Source organism: Anabrus simplex, chromosome 3 (assembly GCF_040414725.1).
Source record: "Anabrus simplex isolate iqAnaSimp1 chromosome 3, ASM4041472v1, whole genome shotgun sequence".
Lineage (NCBI taxonomy): Eukaryota > Metazoa > Arthropoda > Insecta > Orthoptera > Tettigoniidae > Anabrus > Anabrus simplex.
Window position 1 is genome coordinate 159,025,489 of NC_090267.1, and position 21,395 is coordinate 159,046,883.

The window sequence follows — 21,395 nt, forward strand, 5'->3', positions numbered from 1 at the left end:
TGTAGAGTATACCAGTCCCAGTGCTGACGACCTAAGAGTGGATGCTGATGCTCCCCATGTAGAACCTGCTGAATGATATTGTTCCTGGTCTACAGTTTAGCAGTGGTATTCATGAAATATTTCCTGAAGGATAGTGTCGAATCAAGAGTTACTCCAAGGTACTTGGGGTTAGGATTGTGTGGTAGGGGAGAGTTGTTGAGGGAAACATTCAAAGTAATGTTTGCCTGCCTGTTATTAAGGTGAAAGAGACAAGTTTCCATTTTGCTGGTGCTAGGTATCAAACACCACTTATCAAAGTACTCGCTCAAAATGACAAGGTCTCTGTTCAGAATTGCTTCTATCTCATTCACATTGGATTGCTGAGTAACTATTGCTAGGTCATCCGTGTAAGCAAATTGGCGTGATGTAGTGCGGGGTATATCAGCAATGTACATATATTAAACAGCAATGGAGAGAGCACAGATCCTTGAGGGAGACCATTGTTGAGCTTTTTAACTTTACTATGTTTGTTATCCATAACTACCTGGATCAATCTATCTGATAGCATGTTTATGAGTTGTGACACTCTGCATCCAACAAGTTTAAAAAACTTATACACAACTCCCTCTCTCCAAACCGTATCATAAGCGGCTGTAAGATCTATGAACACTGCACCACCCTTCAGTCGTTTTTCAAAACCTGCTTCAATGTGGGTTGTTAACGCAAGAACTTTGTCTTCACAACTACGATTAGGTCTAAAACCAGCTTGTTCTGCTGGGAGCGATCGTAAAATTAGAGGGCTTATTCTATTGTAGATGGGCCGTTCCAGAAGTTTGTAACAAACACTCATTAGAGCAATTGGACGATAACTTTCAGGACAATCAGAAGGTTTACCTGGTTTCAGAATAGCCAGAATCTTGGTTCGTTTGAACTCTGGAGGAAGTTTACCTGTAATCAGAATATTTGAGAAAAAACGTAACAACCATTTCCTTGTGTTCTTCCCACAATGCTTGAGGAATTAAGGGTGAATGCCATCAAAACCAGGTGCTTTGCGGTTTTTTGTTGTCTTCAGAGAAGACAGGAGCTCTTCTTCGGTGAAAGGGGCAGAAATATTTGATGAACCAATATTATGTCTTTTCATGAAGGTTAGTTCTTTTCTTATTAACCGATTGAGTTCTTTCTTGGGTTTCACTTTAGACAATCCAGCAATCCCTTTGACAACTTGATCAGGTGATACACCAGATTTGGGCTGTGGAATCTGAGGTGATCTTCCCAACTTCTTTAAAAGGCTCCAAGCCTTTCTGCTAGAATGTTTGAAATCCATAGTCTCCACAGTTTCTGTCCACTTGTTCCATCTGGCTTCATCTAAGTTGTTCATGAGTTCATCAGCAACATCTGTTTCTCTATTCTCTTGAAAATTACTGTAGAATTTTTCACGTTTCATTCCATCCGGGTATGTACTCCTTTCTGACCCCTCTAGGAATGTGTCTTTTTGCAGCGGTAAGTATTGCTTTAACAAATCTACAGTAGTTGTTGACAACAGGAGGAATCCATCTTATGCTGCTATCAAGCTCAGCAGAGAAACTGTCCCAGTTAGCTTTGACAAAATTCCACCGTGGAAGAGGAGACGATCTAATAATGGGGATCTGAGCACCTATTTCCAAAAGAACAGGACGGTGCTGACTGTGTCAGAAGTTTCTGAGCACCCTACGAATAGCAGGTAAACTGTATCCCTGGTGATCAGTGGACACAAAACGTAAGTCAGGATTGGTTTCTGTGTTCCACCTTGCTGATTTAAAGGAGCCTTTTTCCTTTGGGTTGAAGATGAGCTGAATATTGGACAAGTCTGACCATTCAGTAAGTTTTTCTCCATAAAGGTCATTTGATCTGTATCCCCATTGGGAGTGATGGCTGTTAAAGTCAACCACATAGACAGCAGGATGTGCAAAGTTTGGAAGAACATTATCAGGCCATGGAAAACCTGGAGGTTTATAAGTGTTCACAACTGTCAAGCTGTTAACCTGAGTCACAATGGTAGAAATGTTATTCTCATGGTGTGTAGAGACTAGATGAGCATCCATGATAGAGTTGCAAACATAGGTCGCAGAACCGTATGGTTGATGATAAGTAACTCCCAATAATCTGTAACCATGGATCTTTCCTCTTGAGTGAGTTTGTGACTCATCAGAGATGAGTTTCTTGAACACAGATTAAATCAATGTTATTTTCTAATAACAGTTTGGACAAATAGTCGGCCTTAGATTTACTCATGCCTTCTATGTTAATTTCAAGGACTCTTAATACAGGACCCAAAGGTTTGGTTGATTGGCTCTGAAAAGAGCTTCTGTGAGCTGTCATTTGTTTGTGTACCATTGGTCGGGAGATCTCGAGAGACAGTCTGATCGCCAAGTGCTGATGTTCAGTTCAGTAATGGAAATTTAAATCCAACTACCTTAGCAGGGGCACCACAGGCAGGGATGTTGGGGACAGCACAAACACCCACCCCCCGGGCCACTAAAATTAACCAATGAAGGTTAAAATCCCCGACCCAGCCAGGAATCGAACCCGGGACCCTCTGAACTGAAGGCCAGTACGCTGACCATTCAGCCAACGAGTCGGACTGTAACACTTCTAAACAAACCTAACTTACATGTACCACTGCAGTTCAAGTGAAGGCCATCTGAGCGCAGATACCTATCTTGTAAAATCTCACTCCCTCTTTCCCCACATACCCACTCCATAGTCTCATATCCCTGATCGCCTTTCAGTCATATCCCTCCTACACAATATTCCACTGATAACAATTGAAGGGTTGGATGCAAGAACCAGGCAGCTCCACTTTTCGTCAAAATGGACATTTTCATATGTATCGAATCTAAACAAATAGGCGCACATTTCTATGCAAGAACCATGCAACTCCAATGACTTCCATTGGCGATACAAAGGAAAAGAAGCCACATGGAGATAGCATTCATCATAATTTTAATACAAGAACAAGGCAGCTCCAGGAGCCACCTGGTTATTCTATCGATTTTAGTTCAGTGCATAGTCACTGGTGCCGAAGCTTCGGAATAGTAGAAAAAGAAAAACGGAAGAGAGAAAGACTGTATGTTCCTAATGACTATGTGAACCTCATAAGAGGGTTAAGCTCAAAATTTGTTGTCAAACAAATTGAGAAAGACAGCTTTCTCGACTATAAAGGTACTTTTGAAGAATCCTTCAAGAAGAATGTTAGTGGTGTAGGTAAAGAGAAGTTCTCCATTTCAAAATATTGGTTGTTTATTCATAGTGAAGAATTTTGTGGAACTGTTAAATGTTCAATGAATGCATCAGGATTTTCTCTACAAGAGTTTCCTCTCTTGAAAAAGAACAGTACTCCAAAGTTTCCTCACGTGAGTCAGAAACTTTTATCCAGAAGCCCTGCACATCAAGGAAGCAAAATTTCGGGATGTAATGGTACTGGCCAAACACTATGTACCTCCCACTGACAAGCGGTATTACAACAACATAACCAGCCAATGAAGAGAAAATAATGTGAACACCTCATCTGGAAGTGAATAACAACTGTCATACTGTAATAGTGGATACACTTAATATTTAAGGTTCTTAAAATTTCTGTGACTTATTATGAAGTGTTTACATATTGAAATACTGTAATTTATTTTGCAAAAGTACAGTTTTTGGTGAGTAAAACCACAGAAATCACCGAATTAAACATTTTCTATGCAAGAACCAGGTGGCTCCAAAATTAATTTATTGCTATAAAAGACAAGAAAATTGAAAATTCTGCTACAATACAGGCTAAATGTATCAAGGAGGTCATATTTAACATACTGACAGAAATAAGTATTTATACCATCATTCATACTTATTTTATACAGTTTTTTCTTGCTCCTGAAAAGTTAGAAAAAATGGTGCTGCCTGATTCTTCCATCCAACCCTTCAATTTCTGCTTTACTAAACTTCCTGAGCTACATTAACCAGATCCCACACATTCCCAACTATGTTCATACCTATACCAGCCTGGTTTACATTGCTGGTACCAACGTGAAAAATTACCACATTCTCCTTACCCCCCTCCTTTCCTCAACATCTGCCTTAACCAAATTCCTGAAAAACACACTACCCTGGTTCCCTTTGCTCCACACACTTTCCCTACATGCCAAATTATAGAGTCCCCCCATGACCAGAGCATCAATCCTTCCCACATCATTTGATCCTGAACCTACTTCCCTTGTATTCCCACTCCCCCCAACATGACCCTGGTTCCACATCCCTTTTCCTATCCACTATTCTGCATTTCTCTTTCCTACCATTTCTTTTCTTCCTACTTCTCCCCTCCTCTGCTGCAATAGTTCCCTGTTCCTCATCTTTCCTCTGCTGTTCTACCTGCAATGACAGATTTCTAAACAATACCGGCCCTGAATTCTGTACCTGAATAGAGCCCTTTGCCATCAACTTCCTTCCCCTTAAAACATTAGACCACCTGTCTTCTGCAACTTCCCCCTTTCCTTTCCTGTATGTTCTTTGAGGGAGACCTACCTTCCTTTCTGTCCTCCATGAGAATACCAATCAACTCCCTCAAGCTCTCCAACTCCTCCCTCATACCGGTACCTCTTAATGCCTGCTCACACCCACAGGTGTACAGCTGCATTCCTTAACCATTCTTTACCCATTTTTTACAAAAAAAAAAAAAAAAAGAACTTATTCTGTGAATTAAAAATGTTCAAAGGAATGCAATATTGTCTAGGATATTACATAAGGATCACACGACAATCAAGTAAGCAATATATGAATAAAATAAGTACACTACAATACTAAAGTTTATTATAATATTATCATTAGTATTTTATTTTACTATTCCCAAACAGAAATGAAAACTGCTGTTAATTACAGAATATCGTAAAGAATACAAGAGAATTACACAACAGTAAAGAATGAAAGCAAGATACTACCATATCTAATAAAATAACATCACAATATTCTAAACTACACTTAGTGTCTCAACAATTAACAGAAATACACTTATGTTTATAAAAAATAGAACACCTTGAAAGACTAGAGATAAAAAGTTCATATTCACAGGACATGTTCATTAGTATGTTCAGCAGAAACGATTAGCATTTCAGTCATCTAGGTTCAGCATGTGTCCTGTTGCCCAGCAGGCACTGGATCCTCTATGGGCACTGATAACTTGTTCCATGCGTGACGGCATTGATACGTATAAGGCGCAAATGGTGTCCTAGGGTATAGTCATCCATGCTGCATTAACCTAGTTCCATAGTTCATCTTTGGTGGTTGGCACTGGGTCACAGCGCCGCAACCGTCGTTTTACCATATCCCACACATTTTAAATTGGCGACAAGTCTGGTGATCGGGCGGGCCAGGGCAACAGTCTGACATCCTTTGGCAACAAGAAGGCACATGTTCCTGCAGCAATGTGTGGTCGCACACTGTCCTCCTGAAATATGGCGTCTGGGGTGTCTTGCAGAAAGGGTACGGCTACGGGTCGCAGGATGTCATTCACGTACGTCAAACCGGTCACAGTGCCTTGGACACGCACCAACTGTAATTTGTGGTTGTACCCAATAGCACCCCACACCATAAAGCCTTGAGTTGGTGCTGTATGTCTTGTGCGAATGCAGTCAATGTGATGCCTCTCCCCGTCTGCGGTGAACCAAAATGCAGCTATCATTTTCAAACCTGGATTCTTCCGAAAACACTATCTGCTGCCATTCCTGTCCCCAGTGACGTCATTCCATACACCATTCCAGTCTAGCATGTCTATGCAAATTAGGCAAAGGTAGGCAGAGAAGCAGACAATGCGCCGGTAACCCAGACTGTAAAAAACGGCCAAGGACTGTCACTCCTGAGAGTGTACGATGTGTTACACTGTTCCACTGTTGCGCTAGAGCCAAGGAGGGCACAGATCAGTCCTGCAATGCCATTCGGATGAGGTGTCAATCTTCTCGGGGGAGGGGGGGGGGGGGTCTGGGTGGTGCGACCAGACCCATCTCATCGTGTTCTACGGCCTTCTGTGAACCATTCTGTACAGACCCGTTGCACTGTTAACATACTTCGTCGCACACGAGCAGCAATTTCCCAGATGGATGCATCACACCCTCTCATGCCAAAAATGCCCCCTCTTTCCAACTCACTCATTTGATGGTACAGTTCTCGCATATGCCTGTGAGGCATCCTGCTTCTTCTGCTCAAGTCACACTGATCCATTACCTTCGGTTTATAGCGACAACGAAAGCCACAGGCACATTTTACCAGTCTGTGGTGGTGCGCCGAGATATCGATGTGGACCTTGAACCTGAGGACCATCATGGTTCAAATGCTAATAATTTCTTCAGAACATATTAATGCACATGTCCTGTGAATATGAACTTCCTATCTCGAATCTTTTAAGGTGTTCTGGTTTTTATGACATGAGTGTAATAGAAATTTGGTTAAAACTAAACATTTAAGATATTACAGCCGGCAGACTATTATTATTATTGTCAGGCTGAGTGGCTCAGACGTTTGAAGCGGTGGCCTTCTGACCCCAACTTGGCAGGTTCGAGCCTGGCTCAGTCCAGTAGTATTTGAAGGTGCTCAAATACATCAGCTTCGTGTCTGCACATTTACTGGCGCGTAAAATAACTCCTGCCGGACTAAATTCCGGCACCTCAGCATCTCCAAAAACCGCAAAAAAGTAGTTAGTGGTACGTAAAGCAAATAACATTATTATTTTCCTACTATGCAAGACAAAATTAAAACCGTCCTTAAATGCAGAAAAAAAGGGTGTTTAAAATAATTTCTCAATAACTTCTCTAAAAATATGCTGTAGACTTATATGAAAATACTTGGATATAGAAACTGGATTAGCAGGATACGATTCAGGGTTGAAAATCAGATACAGGAAAATCATTTTGGTTTCAGAAGTGGAAGGTTAACAATAGAGCCCATTTTTATTATGAGACAACTAATGGAAAAGCAACGGGAGTATGGGAATGATATGGTGATGACATTCATTGACATTGAAAAGGCATATGACAGTGTCCCCAGGACGAAAGTTTGGGACAGTCTGGTGCAAAAAGAAATTGGGCAGGGATTAATAAAAATGGTCATGGCAATGTAAAGGAATGTTGTAGTTGCATGCAAACACAAGTTGGCAGGACAAGTTTGTTCAAAATCACTAGTGGGCTGAGACAGGGAAGTGTTCTATCACCAATCCTGTTTACAATAGTAATGGATGACAGCAAAAGCAGCATATGGAGGAAGAGAAATGAACATGATGTTATTTGCAGATGATATTGTGATCTGGGGAGAAGACGACATTAAGGTTCAAGAACAGTTGGATGTGGTGAATGGGAAGATTGAAGGATGTGGATTGAAAATAAGTGTAGTTTGGAAAGGAGGGTGTAATCAATGGTGGAGACGAAGTTGGATGATAAACAGTGTGGTTTCATATCACAGAGGGGATGTCAGGATCAGACTTTCAGTATGCCTTAAAGTAACTGAAAAATGCTGCGAGAGGAATAGACAGTTATGTTTTCGTTTTGCAGAACAAAAGAAAGAATGACAGAGTGACAAGTGAAATGATGTTATCCGAACTTTTTTTCTGCTATTTGCTTTACGTCGCACTGACACATATAGGTCTTATGGCGACGATGGGACAGGAAAGGCCTAGGAATGGGAAAGAAGCGGTCGTGGCCTTAATTAAGGTACAGCCCCAGCATTTGCCTGGTGTGAAAATGGGAAACTACGGAAAACCATCTTCAGGGTTACCGACAGTGGAGTTCGAACCCACTATCTCCCGGATGCCAGCTCACAGCTCCGCGACCCTAACCGCACGGCCAATTCGCTCAGTGTTTTCTGAACTAAGAGATTATAGAATTAGGAGTAGGTTATTACAGGTAATCAAGGGCATTTTATGTTAACAATAAGTCTGCAGAAAGAACTAATGGTAGAATGACTTTCTAGGTTCAGAGTACTTACAGGGGTTAGACAAGGCTCTGCTATATGTGGTATACGAGGATCACTTACTGAAAGCCATAAAATGGTAGGGAGGATTCCACTGAGTGAAAAATGTAGTAAGCAGTTTGGTCTATGCCAACAACTTGGTCTTAACTGTGCTGACAGCCTGCAATCTAATATCTTGGACCTTGAAAAGAGGTGCAGTGAGCATGATATGAAGATGAGCATTTTAAAAAAGAAAGTGAAGTCAGTAGGGATGGGACAAGGGGCTCTCAAGCTGAAGTGTGGGTTGACAACCACGTGAAAACACATGCAATTCCAATGTCCAAGCGTAATAAGGTACATATTTCGTCTTACTGGAAGACTTCTTCAGCTGTAGTGTCTTGTTAAAAATAACTTAAAAATAAAATCACACTGAATATCATTATATTATTATAATTATGATTTCACTTGTGAAGTGATGTGTATTGATTAGGTGGATACTTTAAATAAAATGTAGTTCTTAATCCCCCAGATGAGTCCGGTATTGCTTCAACTTACTTTTATCAGGCTCCTTGCTTTAATATTTCCTATCTGACCTCAACTCTTGTTCTCTTCCAAACCTGACGGTATTAGGTTTGCGAGGCTTAGGGAGTCTTTAATTTTCACACCCTTCATGGACTTTACCTTTCTTTTGCTGATATCTCCATTTTTTGAAGTGTCAGACCTCTTCCATTTTCCTTTTGATTAGTGTTAATATAGGATGGTTGCCCAGTTGTATTTCCTCTTAAACAATAATCATCATCATCATCATCACCACCACCACTAAAGACAAAACCTAACAGGATTGTATGTCAGATACGAAATATGAAACTTAATCTGATGGATCATTTCAGGTATTTAGGAAGTATTCTCCCAAAATGGTAGTATACTAAGCATTACTGAATCAGTACAGCAAAGCTAATGTAGTGAGCTCACACTTACGATTGACAGTATTTAGTAGAAAATACAAAGGGCACTAGGAAAGTTTTGCAATACGCAAAAATGGTTGGCTGGACACCTCTGTTATAGTCAGGGACGAAAAGAGGGGTGAAAACCGGTCTAGAAGACAGCAAGGTGTGACCTTCACACCGGTTGTTACCAAGCAGTGGGACTGAAAGCAAGTTAAGATGTCACTGTGGTCTAAAGGTGAATATTGCGCAATTATCCACTACAATTTTGCTCGTGGATTAACTGTTGACCAGTTCCTGGAGGAAACGATTCCTGTGCTGGGGAAAGACTGTCCACACCGGACAACAATTTTCCGCTGGTACAACGAGTTCCAGAGGGGAAATTTTGGGGTTAAAGACGATCCTCGTTCTGGGCGACCGTCTGAATCAGTAACTGAGGAAAACTTTGAAGATGTGAGGAAAATGTTGCAGCAAGAGAGGAAGTTGACATATCAGCAGGTAGAAGAGACCCTCCACATCCCTGCACCAGCTATTCATTCAATTCTACACGACCATCTCTATGTTAGCAAGGTTTGTTCCCTTTGGGTGCCCTATTCACTTTCAGAGGAACAAAGGGCACATAGAGTGAAATGGTGCCGAAAAATGCTAAAACAGTTTGAAAATCGAACTTTCCGTAACGTCAACAGCATTATTACAGGTGACAAAACTTGACTTTATTATTATGATGTCCCAATAAAATCCCAGAACAAGGTGTGGCTGTTTGAAGATGAGGCTACTCCTGTAACTGTGCGAACGTCAAGGTCAGTGAAGAAAAGGACGATTGCAGAATTCTTCACTAAATGGGGCATCCTGACTCGGGTTGTGCTAGAAACACAAAGGACAGTTACTGCGAAGTGGTACAGTGAGACTTGTCTGCCTCAGGTCATCCAGGCTCTCGAGCAACTCTGTCTAAGGTCACGGCTCAACACTTGGCTCTTACATCACGACAATGCTCCAGCACATCGTGCTAATGTAACAATGGATTTTCTTGCCAGATCAGGATTGATTGTACTTGATCAACCTCCATACAGCCCCGATCCTTCCCCATGTGACTTCGCACTCTTCCCAAAAGTGAAGATGAAGCTGAAAGGGCGGCGTTTTGCATCCGACGAGGAGCTTCTGGCAGCATGGGATCAAGAGTGTGAAAATGTAACCGAAGAAAAGTGGCAGAGTTGGTTAAGTGACTGGTTTCAACGTATGGAGAAGTGTATTGAGTGTGGTGGAAATTATTTTGAAAAGATCTAAAGCGTTCACTCACATTGCAAACCTTTCCCAGTGCCCTTTGTAAGTTAGCTCCTGAATGAAACTATCTTTATGCTGGTCTGTTTTCAGACCAACTTTACTGTATAGGAGTAAACACTGCATGCACACAGGATATCTTTTTCATAAGTCAGAAATAATGGACATGAAAGTGGCAAGGATGATTGCAGGTACAAACAGGTGGGAACAATGGCAGGAGTGTACTTGAAATAAGGAGATGAGGGCCAAGTTAGGACTGATGAATGAAGTTGTACATATAAACCAACTTCAGTAGTGGGGTCATGTGAAGTGAATGGAGGGGGACAGGTTACCAAGGAGAATAATGGACTCTGCCATAGGGGTAAGGGGAGCAGAGGGAGACCAAGGCAAGGATGGTCAGACTGAGTTTTTAATAATTTAATAAGAGGTGTGAAACAAAATGAGGCCACAGAGCTAGTAGGAAACACAAGGATTGTGGAAACACGCAGTTGATTCACAGAGGCTTACAGACAATGTTGGAAGGCACAACACTATGTATGTTATAAACTGTCATAATGGTTATTGAAACTAAAAATTTTACATTTAGAAATGTTCTCACCTCTTCAGCAGTAGGAGGTCCATATGTAACAGCAGACACATCAATTTGCTCTGACTCGGACACTTCAGAGAGTACGTTTGTTACTTGGTCTATGGCACTGATATCATCGGGTTCATCCAGTAGAGTTGAGTTTTCAGCCTGTTGTTGTGAAACAACAGAGAGAGGTTGGGCTAATGCAGTTCTGGAAAGTGCCTCCACTAGACTAATGTAACGAGCATCGTGTCTTTTGTCTCTTCTACCAACATTCAGAAGAAACTTACGGCGCTTTGGGCATTTCCGTTTTTTATCATATGGAAATACCCAAAACCGGCAAAGTGGCTGGATCATATACCATCCCAGAACAAGTGCAGTACTCTGGAAATAGATAGAGACCATTAATCAATATTACAAAAAGAGAGAGAGTGTATGTGCACCTGCCCGCCCCCTCCCCAGTTTCTCTAAGAGGTTGTATATGAAGTGAGATGAATCTTTATAGCAAGATTTTAAGACCAGATGGCCTTCCTGATGCCAATCTCATGAGGGAAGTCAATGAGATAAAATGAATGACGTGATATATAATAGTAGGAAAGGAGAGGGTGAAACCCAGTGCCAGCACATAGCCTACTCCTGTCAAAGAGGATCTGCTCACAGTTTAATGTCCCCATCTGATGGTCAAATCACTATCAACAGAGTCATATGCCCTCCTCCATATGAACACTGTGGAGTGGTTTGGAATTAAATCCAGGCTTTTGGCACACAATCTAGTGATTACAAATTGTATACCACCACCTCTCGTACCCTGCCGGCCAATATTCTAAATCGTGATTCCACCCCCAACCAATGGGACTCAAACCGACTATCCATGGTAACAGACCACATAGATTTCACACCTTAATGATCATGGCTATCAGACGAGTTAATCAATATTATAAACAATGCCTAAATTATTACTGATCACAGCAACTTCCTCATGAAGAATTGGTTAGATTGGGGCTGATGATTAAGAAGATTCCAAATGTCTAATACAAAAATGTATTTATTTATTTATTTATTTATTCAAACGAGGTGGTCTTTATTCATTACAATGATATACTCTGATGATAGTATTTAGTCAATGAAGAGACTGAGATGATGGTGGTGTGCAGTGACACAGTTATACACCGCACTGCCATTAATGACTGTACACCCATACGTACTGGCTTAACTGAAGCTGCTATTGTGTCAGTACAATGTAGGTTTGCCCTTTGTCACTATCACAGCCTCTACTTTTCTAGGAATACTTTTCTTCATTAAGTTTCAGTAGATGGCTGCAGGTATTTTCTTCCATTTCTCCTTCAAGGTGGACAGTTCTATAGCTCTTTTTGGACAGTCTGGTTTGAGTGAGAACTGGCACTATAACTGTAACTCATCCCCAAGATGTTCAACTGGGTTTCTTAGAACTTTGGGCCAGCCATCTGATTTAATTCACTTCCATTTTGACAAAGCACTCTGTTATGGCCTTAACTTTACAAACAGATGCACTGTCATGATGAAAATGAAAAGTTCCAAATTGTTGCCACAGGATGGGTACCATAGAACTGTTCAATATTGCCAGATAGGCTTCAGCATTCACCAAACCAAATAGGTTACGAAGATAACATCAGAAACTAGGCGAGAAAACTTGCGACTGCGACTATGATTCACTCTGGTAGTTTGAAGTGCACACTAAAAACCGGGCATCAACAGCTGTGAAGTAATACAATGTCGGATATGAATAATATTTAATTATTTTAAGGAAAATGGCTAGAATTGGCAGTGTTTGCACTATAAATGGTTGTAATAATTACAAACAGCAAAGTGCGTCAAAGTCTTTCTACAGTTTTCCGAAAAATGAAGAAATATAAGTGTAGAAGTGTTTTGATGTGAAGTTAGTGAAGTCCTTACTGAGTGAATATGTTGGTGTAGATGATAGGTATGACAAGTGTTATTTCTTGTTGGCCCATAAATACTTTGCAGTCCTCAATAAAGCCTTCATAAATATAACACATGATTCTTGTACATCTCAACAGAAGAAGAAATATGTCAAATTATAGAAAGTAACAATGCGATTTCATGTTAAAGTGCAAGTGGATCTACTTAATATAGTATTTCTATAATTATGGTATATGCACAGTTGTCAAGTGTGCATACCCACTGTGCATACCTAATCTCTAATTACAAAAAATATATATAGGCCTAATGTACATATGCATAAGTGAATTTAACGTAAATATGGCTGTATATTGTAAACTGTTACAGTATTTTTTCATGTCTAGACTTAAATTTTCAGAAAATAACAAATGTACAGTAGGCTAAGTTATATTTGAATGTATACAGTTGTCACTTTTCTGGCTGAACGGTCAGCGTACTGGCCTTCGGTTCAGAGGGTTCCGGGTTTGATTCCCGGCCGGGTCGGGGATTTTAACCTTAATTGGTTAATTCCAATGGCCCGGGGGCTGGGTGTATGTGTTGTCTTCATCATCATTTCATCCTCATCAAGACGCGCAGGTCGCCTACAGGCGTCAAATAGAAAGACCTGCACCTGGCGAGCTGAACCCGTCCTGGGATATGCCGGCACTACAAGCCATACGACATTTCATTTTCATTCCTTATCTGAAAATTACAGACAGTATCATATGTAAGTAATTTTGGTCTAGCTGTAGGCCTAAAATGGATGTCACTTTTCATGCCTTATCTCGTGACTAATAAATTGTTATAACCCCAAATCAAACATTTTTTTACTTGAAAACCTGTTCTATCATTCCTTTAAAACTTAAAAGCAATGCGTTTTCATATATAAGTGAAATTTCGAGAACTCTGGTTCAGGTATCATAGCAACCAACAAGAGCAAACTGAAAGCTGTAAGGACTTATAACCGTGAGCCGCTGGATAGCGTTAATCTCTTGATTAATAAATTTCATGATGTTCCGTATTGATATCTATAGTATGTCATAGAAAGAAAGAGATCCACCTTATCAATACTAAATTTAATGTTATTATTTAAAACAGGACCGGTTTCGACTTATTACAAGTCATCTTCAGCTGTCATTTACATACACATTAGAATACATAATCAAACAGTTGTATCTTACAAATAAACATGTCGTGTTTGATAGACATTAGGTAATATGTCTAGAAGTGAAATTCTGCTTCTTACATCTAGGTTTAACGGATCAAGAATATTAAAAAGATATCTATCTTTAACACATTAAAAAATTTTTTAAAAAGTTACAACACATGATAAAATTTGTTGTTTACACCTGACCTTGAATATAGCATTGTCGTTCAAGTTTTACTAATAATAGTTCTTTAAAAGGACTTTTTATATTGCATTGTTTTTAGTCGACTAAATATGCTTAAATGTAGCCGCATGTGCTTATACAGATACTTCTTACTAGGCTTAGACTTTGTCAAAATGAGTACTGTGAATTCAAAGAAGAAATTACAATAATAAAGTGAAGTGCGTTTGAATTAATAGTGATCTAGGTAATTGTAACCTCTGTTGAATAACTCCTGCAATTATATACTATTTAAAATACATTTCATGCAAAGAAGACATCACACTTCAATATATAAAAGTTGAAAGGTATAAAACAATCATATACGTTTTGTGAAATTCATATGAAGTAATGTTCTTTCCTCATGCGTATGTGTCAATTTCAAATGGAGTAATATACTTTATATAAACTTTGTCAAATTAAGTAATGTGAGAATGAATTTTTGAGATTGCGTTGAGAAATGAAATGCCAGGTAATTAAAACCTGTATTGAATGACCTCTTCAAATATATACTGAGTAAATACATTAAATTCGACATAAAACAATGGTACATTTCAATATAAGTTAAAAGGTAAGAGGCAGTCCTGTAAATTTGTAAAACTTCATATGAAGTACTGTTCTTCACGTGTACATGCCAAGTTCAAATGGGGCACTATTGGCCACTATTTGCTTAAAGTCCAATCACTATAAATTTAGATTGTCTTGTTGAATATACAGATTGAAGATGAAGATGAAGATGAATGTGCTGCTGGGGTTATGAAAGCTGTTGTTGTAGGTGGTTCTTTTTCGGTCTATGATACTTGCTAACTATTGTCGTGAGATGATTGGGAAGACCGAAAAAGAACCACCTACAACAACAGCTTTCATAACCCCAGCAGCACATTCATCTTCATCTTCATCTTCAATCTGTATATTCAACAAGACAATCTAAATTTATAGTGATTGGACTTTAAGCAAATAGTGGCCAATAGTGCCCCATTTGAACTTGGCATGTACACGTGAAGAACAGTACTTCATATGAAGTTTTACAAATTTACAGGACTGCCTCTTACCTTTTAACTTATATTGAAATGTACCATTGTTTTATGTCGAATTTAATGTATTTTACTCAGTATATATTTGAAGAGGTCATTCAATACAGGTTTTAATTACCTGGCATTTCATTTCTCAACGCAATCTCAAAAATTCATTCTCACATTACTTAATTTGACAAAGTTTATATAAAGTATATTACTCCATTTGAAATTGACACATACGCATGAGGAAAGAACATTACTTCATATGAATTTCACAAAACGTATATGATTGTTTTATACCTTTCAACTTTTATATATTGAAGTGTGATGTCTTCTTTGCATGAAATGTATTTTAAATAGTATATAATTGCAGGAGTTATTCAACAGAGGTTACAATTACCTAGATCACTATTAATTCAAACGCACTTCACTTTATTATTGTAATTTCTTCTTTGAATTCACAGTACTCATTTTGACAAAGTCTAAGCCTAGTAAGAAGTATCTGTATAAGCACATGCGGCTACATTTAAGCATATTTAGTCGACTAAAAACAATGCAATATAAAAAGTCCTTTTAAAGAACTATTATTAGTAAAACTTGAACGACAATGCTATATTCAAGGTCAGGTGTAAACAACAAATTTTATCATGTGTTGTAACTTTTTAAAAAATTTTTTAATGTGTTAAAGATAGATATCTTTTTAATATTCTTGATCCGTTAAACCTAGATGTAAGAAGCAGAATTTCACTTCTAGACATATTACCTAATGTCTATCAAACACGACATGTTTATTTGTAAGATACAACTGTTTGATTATGTATTCTAATGTGTATGTAAATGACAGCTGAAGATGACTTGTAATAAGTCGAAACCGGTCCTGTTTTTAAATAATAACATTAAATTTAGTATTGATAAGGTGGATCTCTTTCTTTCTATGACATACTATAGGATAGCGTTAATGGCGCTGCTTCATCAAAAAGCTACGCATTTTCGAGAGTTTCTGCTATTATATTTGTAACATACAGTATTTAACCAAACCACACAGAAAAAGGCCCACAGCATAATGCCTCCTCTGTCAAATTTCTCAGTAGGATCATTGTACTTGGGTAAGTAATGCTCACTTGGCATTCGCCAGGTCCATATGATACCCTTCCATCTTTCCAGAGTCCACATGTTTTGCGCTATTGCAATCAGCTGCGAGAGGTCAGTTTATTGATCTTTGGTTTATACAAGTGTAAACACCTTTCAAAGAATGGTATTTAATGCCAAATGAAAGTCTGTGACTTTAGTTTCTAAAGAAGCTTGCCAGTATGACTTCATACCACACTTCGAAGGCAACAACGGTCCTCATCTATTAACTTTCTTTGTTTCCCTAGTTGAGGTGGGGGTTTTATAACTTCCTGGTGTTTTCATTTCACCTCCATTGAACACTGTATCTGAAACATGACAGAAATCTCATGGACTAAGTGACCGAATGAGCTGACACAGACAATCATGCCCCTTTCAACCTCGCTGAGCTCTTGCCGTAAGTCCATTTTGACCACAGTAGCCAGCAGGGCTGGATGGACAAATCTCAGGTGTCCAGTCACCACGGCGATGGAAGAAATCTGTCTTCTTCTTCTTCTTAGGATGCAGTGTCCCTATGAAGGTTGACGATCCAATTGATTATGATTACTTGAAGCCAGTGGGTCCAAACATTTCTCTTTTTATTTTACTTTATTTTTGAATCTGCTTTATGTTGCACCGACACACACAGGTCTTAGAGCGACAATGGGATGGGAAAGGCCTAGGAGAGGGAAGGAAACAGCCGCGGCCTTAATTAAGGTACAGCCCCAGCATTTTCCTGATGTAAAAATGGGAAAACACGGAAAACGATCTTCAGGGCTGCCAAACAGTGGGGTTCAAACCCACTTTATCTCGGATGCAAGCTCACAGCTGCACACCCCTAACTGCATGGCCAGCTCACCCGATAAAGATTTCAATAGAAGGTCGCCTATACCAGTGGCATAAGTCTTTAAATCAGGAATTTCTCCTTCACCCCACAGATTGTTGTCCATAGTTCATATTGTTCACCTCTCATCATGTGCCTGATGTGCCCGAGCTTTCACCCCTTGACGGTTGTTAGCTCTTTTTTTCTTATTGAACAAGTTAAGGATTTAATCATTGGTCTTCCTTTCTATTCAGGATATTAAAAGTATTTTACTGTACAAGTACATTTTGACAGCTTTAATACGCCTCTCCAGCAAAGGGCCAAGTGTCCAGTTTTTTTTTTGTTTTTTTTTTGCTTTACGTCGCACTGACACAGATAGGTCTTATGGCGACTATGGGAGAGGAAAGGCCTAGGAATTGGAAGTTAGCAGCCGCGGCCTTAATTAAGGTACAGCCCCAGCATTTGCCTGGTGTGAAAATGGGAAACCTCGGAAAACCATCTTCAGAGCTGCCGACAGTGGGGCTCAAACCCACTATCTCCCGATTACTGGATACTGGCCGCACTTAAGCGACTGCAGCTATCGAGCTCGGTTGTCCAGCCTTCAAAACCATACAGAAGGACAGGGAAAAAATAGTATTGCAACATCTGAACTCTGAGCTAAAGGTTGAGATCTTTACTGGTGAATAGGGCCCTCATACTGTTGAACAAATTTCTGGCTTGTCCGAACCCGGATAAGATTCAATTTTTGGGATCATAATGCTCACTCACTACTGTCCCAAAATATTTCAAAGATGAAACTTGCTGAACAGTTGTATTATTAATGCGCAGAGAGGCCTGCTTAGGTGTTTTTGAAAATATTATCAGCTTGTTATTTCCAATATTTATGAATAGAGCAAATGCTGCACTGATCCTTACAATTTTATTAATAATTTGAAGATCAATCAAGCCACTGGCTAACAACCATATCATCAACAAGGCAGACGTTATTAATGACATTGGCATTGATCCTGCTGAGCAGGTTAACATCCTTAACAGCTTCTCTGAACAGAGCCTCGGAGAAGATATTAAAAAGGAGAGGGAACAAGACACAGTCCTGTCATATGCCTCTCTGCATAGCTATAGCCTCAAATGTGTCTCCCTCTATTTTGACCTTTGCTGTTTGGTTCCAGTACAATCTACATTCACATCCAGACATCTCCGAGTCAAAACATTAAAAGAGCCTCGGAAGTTCCCAGTTCCCTTTTTATTCTCGTTTTAAACATTACTTCACTCTTCCATTTTTCTTTCTTTTCAGATTTCAAACTTCAAGTTTATACCCAACAACTCTACAATTAATCCACGCTTCAAACATCGAAGTCTTTTGATGTCTACTATTACATCTTTTCTAGTTTAATAACCCTTATGATTGTTTTTACTTTTCAGATTATCAATATTCATTGTACTTTATGAAAAATTCTTGATGCTAATCGTTATACTATGTTGCAGTCTAATTTTAATACTATACAACTACTTTTATCACAATTTTACAATTTTTTTTTAATATAACGACATTTTTAATCATTTAAATAAACTCAGGGCCCTGACCTTAGGCTTTGTTATATATAGCTGATGATGTTCGCAAAGACGAACGAATCATGTCCTATTAACCAATGTACCTCATGAATATTTTATAAATAATTGAGTGCATTATCTTTGTATTGAATAGGTGGTTATAAAATAAAAAGCTTTTAACTTTAATAAGTTCCCAGTCCATTTCTAAAATCACATTTTGCCACATGGTGTTAACATTTTGCATAGATATGAGTGTGGATGATACATAGAAATACCTTTAAGACATGGGACATTACGCTGATCATGCAATAATCATCACTAGCTTTTTACATATGGTCACAAAAGTTGATCCCAACCGGTCAGATGTAAAGCAACTAAGCCGTTAGCAACTCGCCTGTGGTGCATACATGCAAGAACAGTATAAGTTAAGTAACTTCTACGGTACCAAAGATCATCATTACTGAAGTATTTGTCAACGTTTTAATCTGCTGCCTTCACATATTGGCTGGTAGGCCTACCATTAAATGAATAGTAGAGGAATGACTCACTTAACTACTGTTTCAGTACCAGTACCCTTTACTGATCTTTATTTTTCTACAGGAACTACCTTCTATTACAACAATCTTTGACATTTGTATTCTTTCTCTTCATCAATACTCTTTGAAATAGCATTCTAAGAAGTGTAGCCTATATATGGGATTAAACAAAGCAGAAGTGAGACTGACAGCAGGAAACTGATCTTCTTACTCTTTCCTAGCATTTAGTCCATCTTTCAACATGCCATCCTCCACTTTCTGTGGTCAGGGGTGTCAGCTTCAGTGTTGACAGCAGGAAATTTATATTAGCATTTAAATTCAAGATGATACAGCAAACACATTTTTGGAATCAAATCCACACAAAAATTATGTATTACTGGTACACATAATCTTTAGGTTCACAAAATAGAATAATGCATAAGCAAACAATTTATGAGTAGAGGAAGCAGAAGTTGATTTGAACAGGAAAATATATAAGTTAGGCCTACAGTTAAGGTAATCCTTGAGATTCCTTACAACCTATGATATATACCGGTAAAAACAATTAAACAAATCTGGGTCACAATGCTTTTATAATGAAGAAATTTGAGCTTTTATTATTAACTGTTACCCAAGTAAATAGATCTCCACATAGTCTATCGGTATTCATAAATTACTACTTTGAAATCTCTATGGTCCACAATCTGCCATGTTTTTAATCACCTCTTAATAAAGGTTCTTGGATCAATAATAGAGTCTCAGCAAATTTCTATACAGCTCCAGTTAGAGGGCTTCAGCTACTCATTACAGACATAGAAATGCTGTGAAAAAACATTATCTGTCATTTTCAGCTTACAAAAGATTCTGCAATCTCCAAGCTTGTAATCAGGTGAAGGATACATTCCTCGTATAGCCTACCCTAGCTCTCCCCACAAGTGTCACACCAACTGCTCACAGTTTGGTGATAAGCAAGTTTGACAATAGTGCATACCGATATGTATGTTCACAATTTTACTGATATTACAAACTAGAATAAATTCACACAGCTGAATCTTGCCACAGACATAGCTTACTGTGCATAAGTTAATTTCTTCAAACTATTCTACAGTTTGAGGCTTGGCTAAACAGCTCAAATCACATTACTAAATTATTCTCACCTAAAATATTACTGTTCTGTAATGAAACATTAATTAATGAATACTGCTACATTGTGAAGCAATATTTTGATGGGTATGGTGTTGTTAAATACCAATTTATGCACAGTAGATTTAACAGATGTTAGGATTAAGAAAGTGACAATACATAAGGAGCAAGATATCAGAATAATAAAAATGGGACAGGCCCATATGTCTTGACACTTACCCAACCTAAAGCACCAAGCCATGTGTGCTCTATATGAGAACCATTCTCCCATGTACTTTCTTGTTGCTTCTCTTTCTGTTGCTTCCTCGACCCACATTTCTTCTTTTTATTCTCGCACCAAACATTAAATCCTTTCGAACTAAGACTGTTGAATTGCTGGGTTAAACATGGTATTATTGCCGATAGGATTCTGCAAGTTTCAGTGGAATCGCGTCGAAAAGGTTTGCCAAATTTTGCAATATGTTGAGACTCCCAACTGCACTTCCCAATTTCAGTAAGACGTTTCCCATTACTGTCTGGGGATGGGATATTAGTAACCTGTTGTGTTGCAGGAGAAATAAGTTTAGTCTGCAGTGCAGATGTTTGCTTGATTTCTTGACAAGGAGGTTTCTCCGACCTTGAAATTTTCCTCGTAACTCTTCTCTCCACAGTTTCCCTTATGTTTCTAGGCACACACTTCCACATGGTTGATGTGTACTTTTAAACAGCCTCAAACAAATAATAGCGTCTTAGCAAATTTCTATACTACAGCTCCAGACAGAGGGCTTAGGCTACTTATTACAGAGGTAGAAGTCCACAGTGTAGCAGCAGTATCTGTCATTTTCAGCTTACAACAGATTCTGGGATTTTCCAAGCTTGTAATAGGGCGAAGGAAACGTTCCTCGTATACCCCAGCTCTCCCCATCACATTTTAACCTCAAAGTCTTTCTTTACAATACCTTATTCGACCCGGACCTATCCAACGAGCATCCACTTGCAGACACTTGCACTCGTGTTTGGAACAAAACATGCATTATACCAACTTTCGTTGTCAAAATCGTATACAATAAACTCTTTTAATTTAGCAATTGAAGAGTACATTTTAAAAGAATTCGCTAAGATACACAAATAAAATGGAAAGCAAACGCTCTACATTATGCTTACTATAACAGAAACCGCGAATGCTATGGCAAGCAATCTAGGTTTTACGAGATCATAGGGTGTTTTGAGGTCGTCA

At 38.9% G+C, this 21,395-nt stretch overlaps 1 protein-coding gene across 1 annotated transcript in view; it reads right to left on the minus strand.

The window, feature by feature from the left end:
- Positions 1–21,164, minus strand: part of LOC136866112 (DAP3-binding cell death enhancer 1) — a 44,150-nt gene extending 22,986 nt beyond the window's left edge. Inside the window, exons 1-2 of the mRNA XM_067142792.2 lie at positions 20,399–21,164; positions 10,750–11,103 (exon numbers count right to left, since the gene is read on the minus strand). Of these exons, the coding sequence (XP_066998893.1) occupies positions 10,750–11,103; positions 20,399–20,863 (819 nt within the window). The 5' untranslated portion in view covers positions 20,864–21,164. The remainder of the gene's footprint in view (positions 1–10,749; positions 11,104–20,398) is intronic.
- Positions 21,165–21,395: the final 231 nt, after the last annotated feature.